The sequence below is a fragment of the Tripterygium wilfordii genome, chromosome 14 (assembly GCF_013401445.1).
Source record: "Tripterygium wilfordii isolate XIE 37 chromosome 14, ASM1340144v1, whole genome shotgun sequence".
Classification (NCBI taxonomy): domain Eukaryota; kingdom Viridiplantae; phylum Streptophyta; class Magnoliopsida; order Celastrales; family Celastraceae; genus Tripterygium; species Tripterygium wilfordii.
The window spans coordinates 12,038,482-12,056,011 of NC_052245.1; the positions used below are offsets into that span (position 1 = coordinate 12,038,482).

General features: G+C 36.9%; 1 protein-coding gene across 1 annotated transcript; it reads right to left on the reverse strand.

Moving 5' to 3' along the window:
• Positions 1-11,691: 11,691 nt before the first annotated feature.
• LOC120014349 (folate-biopterin transporter 1, chloroplastic) lies at positions 11,692-16,792 on the reverse strand. The gene is made up of 9 exons (XM_038866279.1): positions 16,509-16,792; positions 16,096-16,322; positions 15,841-15,905; positions 15,523-15,685; positions 13,590-13,738; positions 13,247-13,501; positions 12,952-13,120; positions 12,744-12,836; positions 11,692-12,316 (listed from the first exon to the last, which is right to left on the reverse strand). The coding sequence occupies exons 1-9, from the start codon at positions 16,765-16,767 to the stop codon at positions 12,005-12,007; spliced, it is 1,692 nt and encodes a 563-aa protein (XP_038722207.1). The 5' UTR covers positions 16,768-16,792; the 3' UTR covers positions 11,692-12,004.
• Between the last annotated feature and the right edge of the window lie 738 nt (positions 16,793-17,530).

The window sequence follows — 17,530 nt, forward strand, 5'->3', positions numbered from 1 at the left end:
CGAGTTTCGTACGAGAATTGAAATGCACGGGATCACTATGGCCATTCCCGGCTTGGCCAAAATATTTGTGCAAGAAAATAAAGGGGCACGGGATCACAAGGCCATTCCCGGCTTGGCCAAATATTTGTGCAAGAAAATAAAGGGACACGGGATCACAAGGCCATTCCCGGCTTGGCCAAATATTGGTGCAGGAAAATAAAGGGGCACGGGATCACAAGGCCATTCCCGGCTTGGCCAAATATTTGTGCAAGAAAATAAAGGGGCACGGGATCACAAGGCCATTCCCGGCTTGGCCAAATATTTGTGCAAGAAAATAAAGGGGCACGGGATCACAAGGCCATTCCCGGCTTGGCCAAATATTGGTGCAGGAAAATAAAGGGGCACGGGATCACAAGGCCATTCCCGGCTTGGCCAAATATTGGTGCAGGAAAATAAAGGGGCACGGGATCACAAGGCCATTCCCGGCTTGGCCAAATATTTGTGCAAGAGAATAAAGGGGCACGGGATCACAAGGCCATTCCCGGCTTGGCCAATGTTTTTTTTTTAATCTTTGACTTTTTTTTTTGGTGAAAAGGTACTCGGAATCACTGTAGCCATTCCCGGCTTGGCTGAAAATTTTTTATTTTTTGATTTTTTTTATTGTGAAAAAGGTGCTCGGGATCATTGTAGCCATTCCCGACTTGGCTGGGAAAGATTTTTTTGATTTTTTGAGAAAAAGGTGCTCGGGATCATTGTAGCCATTCCCGAATTGGCTGGAAAAGATTTTTTGATTTTTTTTGATTTTTTGATTTTTTTTTTTTTTGAGAAAAAGATGCTTGGGATCATTATAGTCATTCCCGACTTGCCTGGAAAATTTTATTTATGCAGCGATGATGCATGCACTGGCCTATTTTGCTCAATTATGAATGTCTCATGAATGAATGAATGCATGTTTTCTCAAGGCTTTGCCATCCTCCAACAAGCGCACAATTACGAATTGCTAAACCAAATTTGTTTCTCTGTTAGGGTTGACCTTCTGACTCACTGAGCTTTCAATGTATCTTCTCTAATCTGATTAGTGAAGGCCTTTTTCCATTCTGGATTCTAGCTCTTGGGCTATCTCTTTTCCTTCTCCAATGTGCATTCCCATAATCAATTGATTTTCCCTGAAATTTGCATGTTCGTACGCATCTGAGTTCAAAGCTACCCATTTATCTGAATTTCTTTATTCAATTTAATTTTATTTTTTTTTTGCACGGCTTAGGAATGTGAGCTTCTCTTTCCTGCTAACACCTGCTTCAGCTTCAGGCTTTTCACTCAGATCCTTTCCAGCTTAGGATGCCAAAATCCATCAACTTCCTATCAAAAGTATTGTCCTGATGCACTCATTATATTTCCTGTCAAAACTTTGTCAGTGATAAATTCAAAAGTACAGCCATGCTTGTCAATTATTGAAAGCAAATGATAAATTTTTGGAGTATGAAATGAGAATTGAATTGGGATGTGGAAAAGGAGACAACAAGCAACAAAATTGAAGAAATGAATTTCCTCACAATTTGTTTCTTGGAGTATCAAATGAGAATTGAATTGAGATATGTAAAAGGAGACTACAAACCACAAAATTGAAGAAATGAATTTCCTCACAATTTTTATTGAAAAGGATGGGTGGTAATAAAATATTTTAGAATGAAATATGTACAAGAAATTAGGGAGGTCAAAGGCAAGAAGGACAAACCGAACTTATTCAAGATGAAATATGTGATAATTCAAAGATTGTACCAAAATTGCCCCAATTTTGGTGTGCACCCAATTAACAATAATCAAAACTGACTTGTATGAGGCTATCTCTGAACCTTCCATTTCTGCCAACAAACTTCTTCTTCTATGTAACAGACTAACACCTTAGCAAGGTAAAATATCTGATGGTATCAAGAGCACCCCAAAATCTACCCCAGTTTTGGGTGCATGTCCAATTAACTGATCTCCAACCCTTCAATTACGAAATTAATTTTGCACTCCCACCTATGTCAATGTGAGACAAGTTAACAGCCAACTCAGGCAATACTCATCAATTCAACAGATTCGTGATCCAACCATCTTGCAGCCCAAACTAAAATGCCCATAAGGGTTTTTTTTCACTTTAGCAGAATTCTTTTTTTTCTTTTTTTTTTTCTTTTTTTTTTTCCTATTTTTGCCTAGAGCGCCCTTGCGGGTTTTCACTCTAGCGGGAATATTTTTTTTATTTTTTTTCTACCAATAAAACTTAACAACTTCCTTGAAATTGTCCCGAATGTGCATTTTGAGGGGTTCAACTTCAACTAGCGTCTTCTCAACCTCTTGAACAAACTTTTCCAAGTTAATCATGTGATCTTCATCCTCACTTGGCTTGGCAATTATGTTATCCCCATGCACTTCAATCTCTTTATGCATCATATCATGAAACAGAATGACCTTGGTTTGCTGATAAATATCTCCTGCATTTTTAGACCAAATGGCATGACTTCATAGCAAAAGGTATCACATAAAGTGATGAAAGTAATTTCCTCTTTATCTTCTAGTGCCATCGTGATCTGATTACAATCATCCTTCTTCAGTACTGGTGCAATATTTCCATATCATTCGGGGAATTTTACTACAGCAAGACATCCCGCATCAAATTGCTTCTTTATTTCATCTCTAATCTTCCAAGTTTGCACCAATTCAAATTTCCAACCCCAAATTAACAACCTCATCCATTTGAATTATCTTTTCTTTTTGATTAAACTTGTTTCAACATTTCTGACTATATCTCAGATTCATCCTCAATGTTCAAGTCAAACTCGACATTGTTAATGGGTGCCCCAAAATCTGGTTCATTCGGTTCATCTTTTCATTATCATCAATTTCAATCCTGTCAAAATGGAATTTGCAAGATTTGGAATTTGCAAGTGATAGACAAATAAAGGCAAATAAATGTGGGATGATGAATGTAACAAAGGCATCAAAAACACGGGAATTGGGCAAATAAATGTAGGAATGATGAGTGTAACAGAGCATCAAAAACATGAGAACTGGAAGCATTGAACATGCAAAAGCTGTACTAGAGAAATTTATCAAAGTAAAGTAAAGACATGCTCATTATTAAAACCCAATCAATGGCCGTGAGCTGGACCACAGATGGTAGTGCAGATGGATTTTACTCTTGAAGGCTGCTGACAGAATCTGGCAATTCCAAATTGGTCCAGTTACTGAGTTTAAAACATAACTCCCCAAAATTTCTAGTGTTTGGACTTCCGTACCATATCCATGACTGCGGCCAACATGTGCTCCAGCCTTTGCTGTCCCTCTTCTAGTGTTTGTAGCCCCATCTCTAGCCGGGCTATCGCTGCACGGATGCGATCTGATTGTGGAGATGCTGCAACTGCTGATGAGGAATCACTAGGTGGTGATACTGAGTGACCTTCTTGGGTCTGCTTCTTTCCAGCAGAAGTTGTTTTCAAATGGTTGATGCTCTGACGCCATGTCCTTCTTTCTAGCATGGTGACCTGATATCCCAAAGATGCTTGAGGCCGAGGAGGTCGAATGCTTTTGAACAAAAGCAACCTTGTGATAAGCCGTGGGAAAAATAACTTCCCCGCCTTTGTTGGCTTCGTCTCGACAAAATCCTTGGCTTTGAAGATAATGGCCAGATAGATCTTCCCAATATCAAACCACTGCCCTTTATACATAGTAATAATCATACTGTTGGACAGGAATTTTATTCTAGGGTATAAAGAACACTGTCTATTCCATCTGCAACAGATCCAAGTTGTACTGTGATCTCAGTGATTGCTTCGTGCAATTTATCTGGGTCATGAGTACTTGCTTGTCTGCCCCATGACATATATCGAACACCTTGTATGGCATGCTTTGAAACCATAAGTTGCCTTTTGTAGTCTTGAACTTTGTCGGTTGCTTTTTTAAGTCTCCTTTTGATTTCCCTCAAAGCTTCTTGTAGAGATTCGATAGTTTCCTGGGGATCGTCTTCGTATTCGTCTTCCCTTATAGGGGAGAGGTTGGATCTGAGATCATTTCCACCTTCATCTTCTTTAGAAGTAGAACCTTCATCAGTTCTAGACCTTTTTGCAGGTGGAGAGTTAGGAGTATCCATCCTTGAAGATTTCTTGAGGAAGAAATTGGTTTTTGCTGATTCTTACTTTTGAATATTTATACGAATGGAATATGAAGGAAGTGTTGGACCAAGACTTAGCGTCTAGGTCAACATTTTGTTTTTGATGATTGTGAAGATGGAGACGGAGATGAAGATGGCTCAGAGAGAAAACACGCTTTTGCCAGAAATGATTGAGATTGAGATGAAGACGAAGATGGCTCTGCATATGCGAAGACATTTGCGGTGCCTGTCACATCAGTACTCACTTTACTGTCACCTTCCACTGTTATTTTCCCGCTTGAGGACAACTCTTTTCTTCCTTCTTTTTTTCAACTAGATAATAATAAAAAACAAAACTGTCACACTCAACTGTTCATTTCCCGTTTGAGGACAAACTTTTTTCTTTCTCTTTTTTTTTCTTTTCTCTTTTTTTTCAACTTAAATAAAAATAAAACAGAATAATAATAATAATAAAAAAAACTTTCACACTCCCCAAGAAATTACGAATATTTGCACAGTGAGGCAGGGTACATAACAGACGATCAGGATTTAATCCCAGCAGGACCTTCTAAGCTGTCTGATAAGAGATTCCAACGATGGTGGAGAACATGACTCTAATGGTGATGGTGGTAGTGAAGGAGAAACTGACAGCGATGGGGGCGGAGAGCTAAGAGTGGAGGATGACGGTGACGGTGATGATGATGATGAACATAGATCACAAGTCCCCGGAAGCTTTCTTTTGTTTGTTGATGCATCTCTCTTGGTTTCCATCTCTGGTCATGTAACCTTTCAAGCGCTTCACATCTGACAACTTCACTGGCTTTACAATAAAATCCTTTGCTCCTTCTCTCAAGCATCTGTTGATCGAGTCACTACGTTCTCAGATGACATGATTACCACTGGAATCTCTCTCAAGGCAGACGATCTCTTGATTTTCTTCAGCAACTTGTATCTTGTCATTCCAGGAATACAGTAGTCGGTGATAATCAAATCCATCTTCAAACTATCAAACCCAACAGAACAATTATTCTCCTCGTGTAATCCCAGAAACTGAAGTACTATTTATTCCACTATCCACCGCAGTCACTTTACAAGAAGTAATCTTGAGCAACCTTTCAATGACCGTTCTATCAACAAGGTTGTCATCGATAGCCAAAACATGAACCTCCTCAGAATCAGACAAAGAATGATCCATTCCAACTCGATCAACAAAAAAATTAAGAGTCAATTTCCTCAAAAACTGCCCCAGTATTTTTGCTGCTCATTTTTCATTGTTTTAGCAATTCACAACTGTAATCTTGTGTAATAAGGATGGCAAAGACATGAGTGAATTGGTGTTTTTTCTTCTTTTTTTTTTGTTTTTTTTTTTCATGCATGACTATGAACTTATTTAGTTTGACAAAATGCAATGACTATACCTACGTGAATGCATGAGAGAAGAAACCAGTAATGGAAATTACAATTAAAAATGTGTAAAACAAAACGTCAACGGTAAATGAATAAATCACACAAAAATAAAAATGCCATTATATGGGGTAACCTAAATTTCTGGAGGTTTCGGACATGGATCTAGGGTTTTATAAAGTGCTTGGGTAAGTTTATCTAACTATTCCGCGAGGCCCCAGATCATGTTGCTTTTAAAATCCCAACTATTGGGACAAAAGCTCCTCCCTTAACTTTTAAGGGAAGTCGATCCGGTGAGGATATCTTCCACTACCCATGCGGAGACGGAATCTCACGAGAATAGTGGTCAACCCTCTCTAATACTAAAGGTAGAGCCCAGCTGGTAGGCTACAGTGAGTATAAATGTATGAGATGACAAATACTTTATCACAACAAAATAAATCAACATCTCTGACATATAAAGGAAACAAACAATTAATCATACAAAAAGAAGCAACCGTAGCCAATCAATTTAATCATATGGGCTTGACCCTCTTAGGTTTAAAAAACCTGATTTCCCCAGCAGAGTCGCCAGTTGTCGCAACCGGGGTCACGACGCAGTCCGACGTTTGAGAGGATGAAAAATGTTTAGAGTCGCCACCAATTGATTTAAGGTGCAATTGGACACCGTAAAAACCTGCGAACCAGAGAAAAGGGTACGGGGATCGATTGAGTGTGAGGAAGGTGTTAGGCACCCCACAACTCCCGTTTGAAAACAGTTACCCTAATTAATTTCATGGCTATCTTATGGATACTTGCTCTTTGCAAGATATAATTGTTAAAGTTTGAATTATTACTTTCAACACACTTATCAACTTATGATAATGTTTGAAAAAATAGCTTGGAATATTACTATCAATTTATGATAGTTTTTATTTGGAGACACACTACCAACTTTTGGTAGGTTTAATTTTGAACACCAACTTATGGTGTTAATGATAAAATACCCTACCAACTTTTGGTAGGTTGAATTTTGAACACCAACTTATGGTGTAAATGATAAAATTCCCTACCAACTTTTGGTAGGGCTAATTTTGAACACCAACTTATGGTGTAAATGATAAAATGCCCTACCAACTTTTGATAGGTTTAATTTTAAATACCAACTTATGATGTAAATGATAAAATACCCTACCAACTTTTGGTAGGTTTAATTTTAAATACCAACTTATGATGTAAATGATAAAATACCCTACCAACTTTTGGTAGGTTTAATTTTGAACACCAACTTATGGTGTAAATGATAAAATGCCCTACCAACTTTTGATAGGTTTAATTTTAAATACCAACTTATGATTTCCTTAATTGAAATGACAACATATCAAAGAATCAAGATTTGCACAAAACAGATTTTCAAACCACACACTGCGTACAGATTTTTCAACTCTGATTTCACCTATCAAATGAGGTCGAAATGCAACGAAATTTTATATACAATGTCACAACACCTCAATAAACACTATATCAAAATTTCAGAGCAAAATTCAAAGTTTAAAGCAGTCTGCTAATCTCGGACAGATTAGGGTCTTGAAAATCCTGCAGTTTGAAGTCCTTGATTGTAGAGGCTCGCATTGGAGAAGATTGTTGTAGCAAAAAATATAACAGGAAAGCTTGATGATTGATGAACTTGATAGCAAGAAGTTTCTCCCCTTTTCTTTCTCTCTTTTTCTTTTTCTTCCCCCCTAGCTCTCTATTTTTGCTCTCTTCCCTTAGCTCTCTCCCCTAGCTCTCTATCTTGCTCTCCTCTTTTAGTTCTCTCCCTTAGCTCTCTATTTATAGGAAATTAGGAGCTACCCATCCATTGAATGACCAACCATGGCAACCTAAGTGGAGTCACCACCATTGAATAACCAATTTGCACTAAGTAAGTGGATTCACCACCATTGAATGTAAATGGAGTCACCACCATTGAATTTGCACTAAAATGATGGATTCACCACCATTGAATGTAAATGGAGTCACCACCATTGAATTTAAGTGGAGTTGCACATCAATTTGCACTAAAATGATGGTGATGCATGGAATGATGTCAAGAGAGATATACATATATGTGTATATATGTATAGGTGGAAATAGTAATGGGTTTGACAAATCATGTGGTGGGCTTTCAAATGATAATCAAGACATTGGTCAAGATGGTAGTGGACACAAGCAAATTAGCTCTTCATGAAATGGGCCAACAAATGTTGAACATAGGTTGGTATGAATTGGGCTAAGATATGAGTATTTGTGGGCTTAAGAATCCAAGAAAGAGAATATTTATGGGCTTATAGGTACAACAAATGTGTTTTTTTTGCATTTTTGTGTTTTTTCTCATTTTTGTATTTTTTTGTATTTTAGCCGGACGAAAATCGGGTACTACACTACTCCTTCCTTTTTCTTCCTCTACCATTCTCAATTTACCAATTTTCCATCATACCCTAATTTGATTATACGTACAACTCAATAGTTAGAATAACTGGAATCCAACAACTTTGATGTTTATCATTTTTGAACTTAAAATATCCCACGTCGATTTGGTAATCACCAACATGCAGTTTATAAGTTAGGGTCCATCTCCAAGCACTTGGGGCGCCTTTTAGAAGGATAAAATTAAACCACAAGGGCCTTAGGCTCAATGTGTGGACAATAACTCACGTGGATTGGACTCAAAACCTCTCACCTCCTCCTTCTATTTCTCACCACATTCTTCTCATCCCTCTCAATTTCTTCAAATTATAAAAGTGTTCAGCTCCAAAAGCCAATTAACCAAGAATGATTATGTTAATTTGATGTAGTAATTGCCTTACTTTGTTTCCCTTTATGACATCACAGTGACCTTATCTTAGCATCACCGAAAGATAAAAGGCAATCAACTATTATAGCTAAATAAGATGACACACACTAACATATATATATATATATATATAAGCGGTGGGCCCCACTTGTCATTTTATTCATTCACACCCTTAAAAAATGATGTGTATTTAGGTGCGCGTAGGAGAATTTATGTGTGTACGTACACACACATTAATTTTCACATTAAAGTGTTGTGCCTTGTCTAGGCGACATCTCTACCATACTATCCTATGTTGATTTCAATAAAACTAGTTGTTTTGGGGTTGATTTAGTTTGATATATCCTTCTCAAATTCAGACTCGTGGTCGGCAACCATATTGGTCACCCTTCATTGTGTATGCACAAAATTGGATGGTGTTATTTTGCAATAACAGAAAAGGAAAGATCAAACTATATATCTATCTATCTAGGGTTTATGTAGTTCAAGATCAATTGTGCATTATTTTTGTTCAAACTTCAATGCCTCCAAGATAGTATAATATATAATAGCTAGGCTGTCGAACACATATATAATTATTGAAAATGAATTCTCATCATATAAATTTTGATTCCTTACAAAGCAAGTTGCTTTGAGTGGGTATCAATATCATGCATGCATATTGGTCAGTCAAACTACTCAAATATGTATATAATTGCATTCAAAAGAGTCAAAAAGATATTGCCCATATATACATGCATTGTGGCATATACATAGTACATATACATATGCATATACATATACATATATATGTATATGTTGAGAGTAATTAGTCTCCAAACTTGCTCTAGTTTATTGCAGAATCTTTGGTACACGATTTTCCACTGGATCAGGTCTAAAGGGCCAGTTCCCTTTTTTAATAATCCATCAGAAAAGAAAATTAACTAATTGAGTCCACAACACATTATTACTTCTAATTATATATTATTAATCATGCTAATCACAAAATACATTGAATAATACCATTCTGTACATGCATGTATCATGCAGAGATATCCTATAAGTGTCCCCCCACTCAAGGACTAATAATACATAAAACCTTCGTTACATGCAAATCTCAATAATAGATAGCCCTTTGATTATAAATACACACACATATATATATATATATATATTGTTGTTGTGATTATAATTAGTACTCTCATTTATATATGAAACCATGCATGTGTACTATATATCTAATTCATCGTATATAATAAAAAGTTGTAATAATTTCAGCCAAAAAGAGAAACCACTATTGAGTATTGAGAAGTGTGTTAATGAAGTGGGGGTAGTTGCAATAACGACAAAGTTGAATAATAATTGGCTCAGATCAAAATCATTGCTAGGTTTGGCCCAATTAATTGCACCACTACATATAATACATTTTTCCACATGCATCAACTCCCACACACACACACACAAACCAACGACCCATTGTCTTCTGCATACATGTGAAACAATCAAACTAAGACCTTACCAAGTGTTGTCCTTGATTAATAATAGAGAGTAGCTAGCCATGCATGGCCAAGCTTGCATGTGGGGTTGCTAATCTCAATTTCTCTCTCTCTATAGGTACATGTATACATATGTTTATATATGTTTGTATAGGTTGGTCAGTGTCATGTATCCCAGCATGCGAAAACTTGTCTGGTAGATCACCGGCAATTCCAGTGGCCTTCAATTGTTACTGTTTCTCTTCTTAGTGTCTAGATGGTCATGATGACTAGCAATTTTGAAAGACTAGTTTGTATGTTACTGTTGTGTATGAAATGAAAAAAAAAAAAAATTAAGGAAATTAATGCAATCCGATCTAACTTCCAATTAATATGCTACTACTCAATAATGCTGGCTGAGTTCGCATGGGAATGGACCCAAGTTCATTTTGAGATATTAGATTATTTTATTAATAACTTGTTTTTTTTATTTTATCAAGAAAGATATTTGAAGAGAGTGAACAATAAAAAATAGGGTTAATTAACCTAACATTTAAACCTTTAATTTCTGTTTAGAGAATCTTGTGACATGAGCATTGGCTATAATTAAGAATGATCTTTGGTTTAGTGATGTCTTGTTTTAATTTAGAGCAGTTTGTGTTAGCTTCTTTTGTGCATATAAATATTCAATTCATATATATATATGTTTTGGCTCTATATCCATTGTGTGACTGTAAACGAATATTATTCACATGGGTTTTTTTGTTTGATTCCATTAATCATCACATGAAATTATGTGTAATTTAGTGGGAAGGTTTGAGAGTTTGGAAAGGCTATATTTAATGTTCTTCACATCGCAACTCACACCCAACACCCCCTTCCTTATCTACTCTATCTATATATTCCTGTCAATCATTTGGCACTTGCACCTGAATATTGGCTTTAATCCAAGAAAAAAGAAAAAGACAAGTTGATACGCTTTTGCTCTTATTGTGTTATTATAGCTAAATAATCCTACTAATCATCATTGTTTACCAACTACTCCTCATCGTCTACTCACAATGATTTTGCCATTTTGTCAATTCATTTTGTCTCAAATTGTAATCATGAGAGCAATAATTGTATATTGGATTTGGGTTATCAAAGCAAATAGAAATAAAATGAACATTCATTACATGGGTGTGATGATATCAACACTAATCCATCAAATCTCATTAAAACTTTGTTGTTAAGCAAGTTTGGACGAGAATAATATTGAGATGAATGATATCTTGAAAGTTCTTATATTGCACTTCTCTCACAACTTAAAAAAAAAAAAAAAAAACATTCGTTACATTAGGTTAACTTGGTGGTATTGCAATAGGAATGAAAATCCAATTATAAGTCATCCTCAATACTAATTGGGTCTTTTAAGAGTGAAATCATCTTCATCATCTTAAATTTTGAAGTGATAGGAGGAACATGTCATCTGTACTTTAAATGATTAGACAGGACTCCAGAATGGTTTCCATGTTAATTGACTGACAAATTCGGTGGGAAATCAATTCACTCTCCTGCTTCAGATATTAACATTTGAACTTTTGTTATTAAATTTGGTTCAATCATTTGGGGGACTCCAACAAGCAACAACCATTCCCAACTCCCTCCCATGTGAATTGTGAAAGCTTTTTGGGACATTATTGCCTCCGCCGTATATCTGAAGAAACACAACTACAATAATAATAATAAGTAGGCCAGGTATATCCATGGGCATTCATTCATATTCTCGTCTTAGTAGAAAAAGAGAAGGAACATACCTTAGTCACAGGTGGAATTAAGTATTAATGCAACATGTATCAGGTCCTGCCGTCCGTCCTGATAGAATTATTACGGATCTCAGTATTTTTTGCCTCAAAAATTGGGATAGATACGGACCATGAGGGACTCACGATTTCACATAGATAATATACGTTCATCTCAACAACAAAAAAAATATTGAGATACTTGCATTTTCGTTACAACAAAGAACATAGAGATTTTGCGGGCTATTACGCAAACTGGCAGTTCCCATGTCAAAAAAAGAACGAGTGATATTTACCAGACCTTTATCTCTCATTCATGTCTGTAACTAACAGGTGTGGAAAGAAGCTTACGTATTTCAAGTCAAGAGGGAGCTTGAAAAGGTTAAATTAACTGGGAAGGTGAAACGTGTAAATACTAGATTAGTAGGACAAGGTCGTGAATTCAATTCGACTTCATCTCAATATCTCCGCTCTCCTTGGAGACTGTTGTATCAGAAGAACTACTATTATCTGGGGGGAGGAGGCCAAGGAGTGGCAAAGGCAACAATGAGCTCAGATTGCAGAGAACAATCAAAATGGCCAAGTTGTCAAATCGATCCTTGGTGATGCCAAACACCTGGGTCAGACCAGCACCAATAAGACCTCCCAGGACACTTCCTCCATTTGATATCGACATGAGGGTTGCAAATAGTGTTGCTTCCATACCCTCGGGGCATAGTCGAGCGGCCAGAACAAGAACAGGCATGAAAGAAGCCTGCAACATAAAAACATTAAATTAGTTCTGAACAAGCATAAAGGAAAAGCAGTGGAAGATAGGAACCATGGAATGATGCAGATCATTTTGCAGTTGTTACCATAAGAAGAATGACATAATGAAGTAAAGTATCTAACTCATAAGATAATTGGTGGAACCCAACAGTTTCTCAGCTCTTTCAAGAGAAGAATTCTTTGTTTCTCCTGAGGTCCAACACATTTTCTTTTCTCAAGTTTTCACCAGTTATTTCCCTAGCAATTCTCTAACCACTAAGCTTCTGATACTTGTCTTGCAATATAGATGTGAAACCCAAATCATGAGCACAACCTACATGACCCACAGCAAGAATCTAGATCAACCCTAAATCCAGCAATGCACAATGTAGAATTGAAGAAGTAAATAGGATCAAGAATAATTATTGTACTACCTGACCAAGTACTGTCAAAATCAAAGAATCCCCAATTGCAAACCATTCATCACTTATGCCAAACTTCCTATTCAATCCAGTAACGAGAAAAACCTGTAGTATAATGAATATACAAATGCTTCAATGCAAGAAAGATTGTATGAAATGCACAATATATTCAAAGGTGAATGATACATAACCTTGATTGATAACGAACAAGAAAACAAACCTGAGTCATCCCCAGAGCTGTACCAGCCACAGTAGTTGCTAAGAATATTTTACGCAGTGGAACATTTTTTAAGAATCCATTATACAGACCAACACCAAGTAATGATGCAATGGAGGTTACAAGCTTGACACGCCCTAGAAATTCCGGGGTGAATCCAAGTTTATTTGTGCTGAATAAAGAAAAAAAAATTAAAAAAAATAAGATTGGAAGTTCATGTTAAAATGTTCAGAGGAATCTTCAATATAGAATAACCACATCGAGTAAAAAAAACGATAATTAACAAAACAGCACATACGTGAAGTAAAACATGGCAGAGTCTGAATGTGGCGTTGCCTGCCAAAGGAAGATGAATAATGTTGGAAGAAAGACATTGGGTTCTTTGACAGCCCCCCACAACTGAACGATACTCTGCTTTGAGCTTTCAATAAAACCAACAGCCACCAAAGGAAGATTCTGTCCTCTCGGGTTACTAAGAACACGCTGTTCTTTCACCAGAACAGCAACAGCAGATGTTAATAGTGGTAGCAATGCTGTAACACCGAAAACATACCTGAAACAATGAAGTTGTCAAAACATGAAGCTTGAAATGACAATCAATTCTAAATCTTATTCCCTTACACAAGAGCCACCTTAGCTACCTTACACCATAAGCGTCCACCAGGGAACCACTAAAGTAGGAACTCACGATTCCACCAAAAGCTGATGATCCCCAACATAGAGATTGAAGAGATCCTGACATGCTTTGTGACTCACCACGAGCTCTCTCTACAACCATAGAATCTACAACCTACAAGAAGAAGTAACCCTCTTACATGATTTCCAATGTAAGAATTGAAGTTGATTGAAACGTCTAAGTAAAGAATAGCAATTAAAAATGCTTCAAAGTGAATATGATTCGCGTGTGAGCATGTCCCTATGAGATATTAGGAGAGATTCAAACATAATTGCCTTAGAATTACAGACGAGGAGCATCAACATTCAAGCCAACCTAAACTCCATCATCCCACTAAACAACATGAACCAGCATATATACTGGCCACACCGCCTGAAACATTTTTCTTCTATTCCCTGACCAAAAGAATAGAAGCTACAATTCCTATTCCTCCTCCAATCCCTTTCCAATATCACCAAATCTTTAGTTCTTCCTCTACTTTGTCAGCCACAACCAAAGAAATTCCCATTAAATGGACGATTCCCGTAGTTGGCTTACCCGACCACAAGGAAGCTTAAAATGGCTCGCCACCGACTATTTTTTCTTGCAGGAAACACATATCTATTAGCAAGGCAATACATTGTGCTTTCAATATTTTTGATGTCTGAGATACTGTCATGGGGAACACTCACCTCATCCCTCTTCTTGAAAAAGTCAAGCAGGTGTTCCTTACCCTGTAGACACCACACTACCATTTCAAAGCATCTTCAACATTTCCATTCTGGGAAAAAAATAAAGTTTGGTCTTGTATTGTGAAACATTTCAAATAAATTAAATATTTCCATCCCAGTTATTATATTCCCCAATGAAAAGAAAATTCCAACTAATCCCACCTTTACCCATTTTTTGGTTTGCTTCCATCTTGGCCATTAAGGAGATATTTCTTGCACGTATGTTTGTTCCCTTGTTAAGTCCTACATTTCCACAAGTAGAATCATGCAATTGATTTGGTTCTTCAACACAAGGATGCACTACTATGCAGTCCATAACAAACTGAAGAAAGTATTTGAATGAACTTTTTACGCAAGGTTTGCAAATTCTTGAAGGTAAAATGACATCAACTTCTCTTCTAGGTCGGACCATGAAAGACTCTGCGAAACTCTATTGAAATGAATATTCCAAATGTTCACACCATTACACACTTTGAGTTTTTCTTCTGCCCTAGCCATCAAAAGACCTTTTGGTGTAGTAAATTAATTTCTCTGTTAGGATTGGAAGCCTCATATTCTCACATATGGAATCACAATTTGATTCCTGTAGACCATGACACCTTGCATAAGCAAGTCAAAAAAATTGAATAAAACTGCTTTATTCAAGATTTACAAATTCTTGATGGTAAATTTCGTCAATTCCTCTTCTATGCTGGACCTTACAAGACTCAGGTGAGACTATGAGCTTTATTTCTCTCTTCTTTTTTCATACAATCATTCATCGGTCACAAGTTAATTACAAGTAAACTCACCTATACTCTATTGCAAAACCCTATTCTACCCTGATCATTAACTATTATATTTATACACTGCGCTATTCACATGAATAAGTCCAACTTAGTTTTGGCGTACCATTTATGGTACTATTTACGGTACTATTGAATGCCCACAACTCTTATTTCATTATGAATCCAAATTCCATATATAACCCCATAGCTACTAGTCTACTACTAACAGCCTTTTCTGGCAATCCTACAAGTTACTACTGAATGTTTTGATAGCACTCAATTCTAGTTCAAGACAAGTGACCAAACAGAATGTCCACCGGAAATTACATTTTTCGTTTAAAGTTTAAACTGATCCCATTCATCAACAATACCTCCCACCATTCTACAACAAGTATAACAATAAAGAGCTGAATACACTTACAACATCAGAAAAGGCAACAGAAAGAGATCCAAGAAGTATGCAGAAAGCAGCATCATACTTGCTGTCAACAAAGGTGGCCATCAAACTCCAGGAGAGTGCACCAAGAAGCCCTGACAAAACCAAATAGGACCTTCTTCGATAACCAAAGAGTGGGACAGAGTCACTGCAAATGAAATAATCAAAAAACCACTAACAAGCATTAGATAATCCCGTTTTCTTTTAAAATTTGGAAAGACATCTTACTAAAGTTATCAAATAATCCATTATTCAGCAGGAGCAAAAGGAAAAGAAAAACATATGTTTGAGATGATAATTCACCTAATAAATCCATAAAGAGGTTTGATAAGCCATGGCAATGCTGAGAAGCCAGATATCACAGCTGTCTAGTCAAGCATGTAATTAGTCAGTCCTTCAAGATATCAAAGCAGACTCACCGGTAATACTCGACTCACTACTTTACTAATGCTGCGACATTAATACCAAAATCTTAATGCAATAAGAAACAAAAGGAAAAGCTTGTTACCAAAATTGTACACCAGCAACTGAAAACAGTTTCAAAAGTAAAATAAATACCTCTGCAGGATCTAAATGCAGATCATCTTTTAAGTAAAAACTGACAGCCAGCCTCGCGAGGCCTAAAACACCTTGAACAAAATACACCATAGCAACTGCAACGTTATCCGGCGACAAATCAACTCCAAAGAATTTCACTGCGTCACTACTATATCTTTCTTTGCGCTTATTAGAAGAGCTCGTCTCTCCTTCTACTTCCGTGGTCAAGATATTGTCGTTTCCAGCACCTAATCCATCCGAAATTTGAAACGTTAGGTCAAGCTGATGCCAATCTCTATTAAATACTGTTACTATTAATGCCATTAAACTCTGAAATTCGAGCTTTACAAAAACCATAGCTATATTAGGGCTTCTATCGACCTACAAATATAAAATCTGCCAGTTTGAGCAGTAATTAGTAAAACATAACTTACTGGAAGTTAGAAAATCTAACAATGGCTCATCGCTACTGTCGCGCCGATGAGAGCGCGCCGTAACGGGAACGGAAACAGACATGTCGGTGTCAGGAAGCTTCCGACGTTTTCGACGACGATTCAGTCGGCCGGCTCGGACAAGGAGGGAGAGATGTCTCCGATGGATCTGAGAGTGAGACAGAGACGACAGGGATATCGATGGGAAAGTAGAGATTTGTGAGGGTAAGATTGAGATTGGAGAAACAATCGATGAAGCCATTGAAGTAGTTTAATGAGTGTATGCGCTTTAGCTGCACGTAGGTTGGGTTTGGACTGACGTTAATACCCCTTATAGGGATATCCGTAGGCTGCCCAACGTCCACGTGGAAGACTACAGAAGAAGTTATGATTTTTTTTTTAATCATTTTTGCCATATATTGAATCAAGTTGGGAAACACGTTGAAGGCCCAGCTGAAACTACTACGATCACGAAGGCCCAAGCCCATTCATCCATCATGGTCGCCACTCGCCATACGGTTTCATGTCTGGTCTAGTCGTTCCTAGGGTGGCAAAACTATGTCCGGTCCAAATGATCGAATTTTTACGATTCGGATTAAACTAAGTTTTAACATAAGTTATATATCTAAAATCCTAATCCAATCACATAATTTTATCTGATTTACTTGTCCATACTCTAACTTGGATTTAAATCTATTCTTATTTGATCAATTACGTATATCTGAAATTCAATCCGGATTAGAATTTAGACATACAAATATTCCGTAAATACGTGTTATTATTCGACCTAAAACCGGACAATATTCTCTATACCTTTTCACCATCCCACTATGAGAAAGTTGAGTATCATAAGAGACAATTCAAGCCTACTTGCTTGTTCTTACATAGGCTTGTGTGTGGAGAAATAGATTCATATTACAAAAAAAATTTAGTATAGTAGTTGGCTTATCACAATCAAATAAATAATCAGCACGTACAATATTCATTTGGGTCTTACTTTCAACTTGTTTGGTATGTAAAGATTT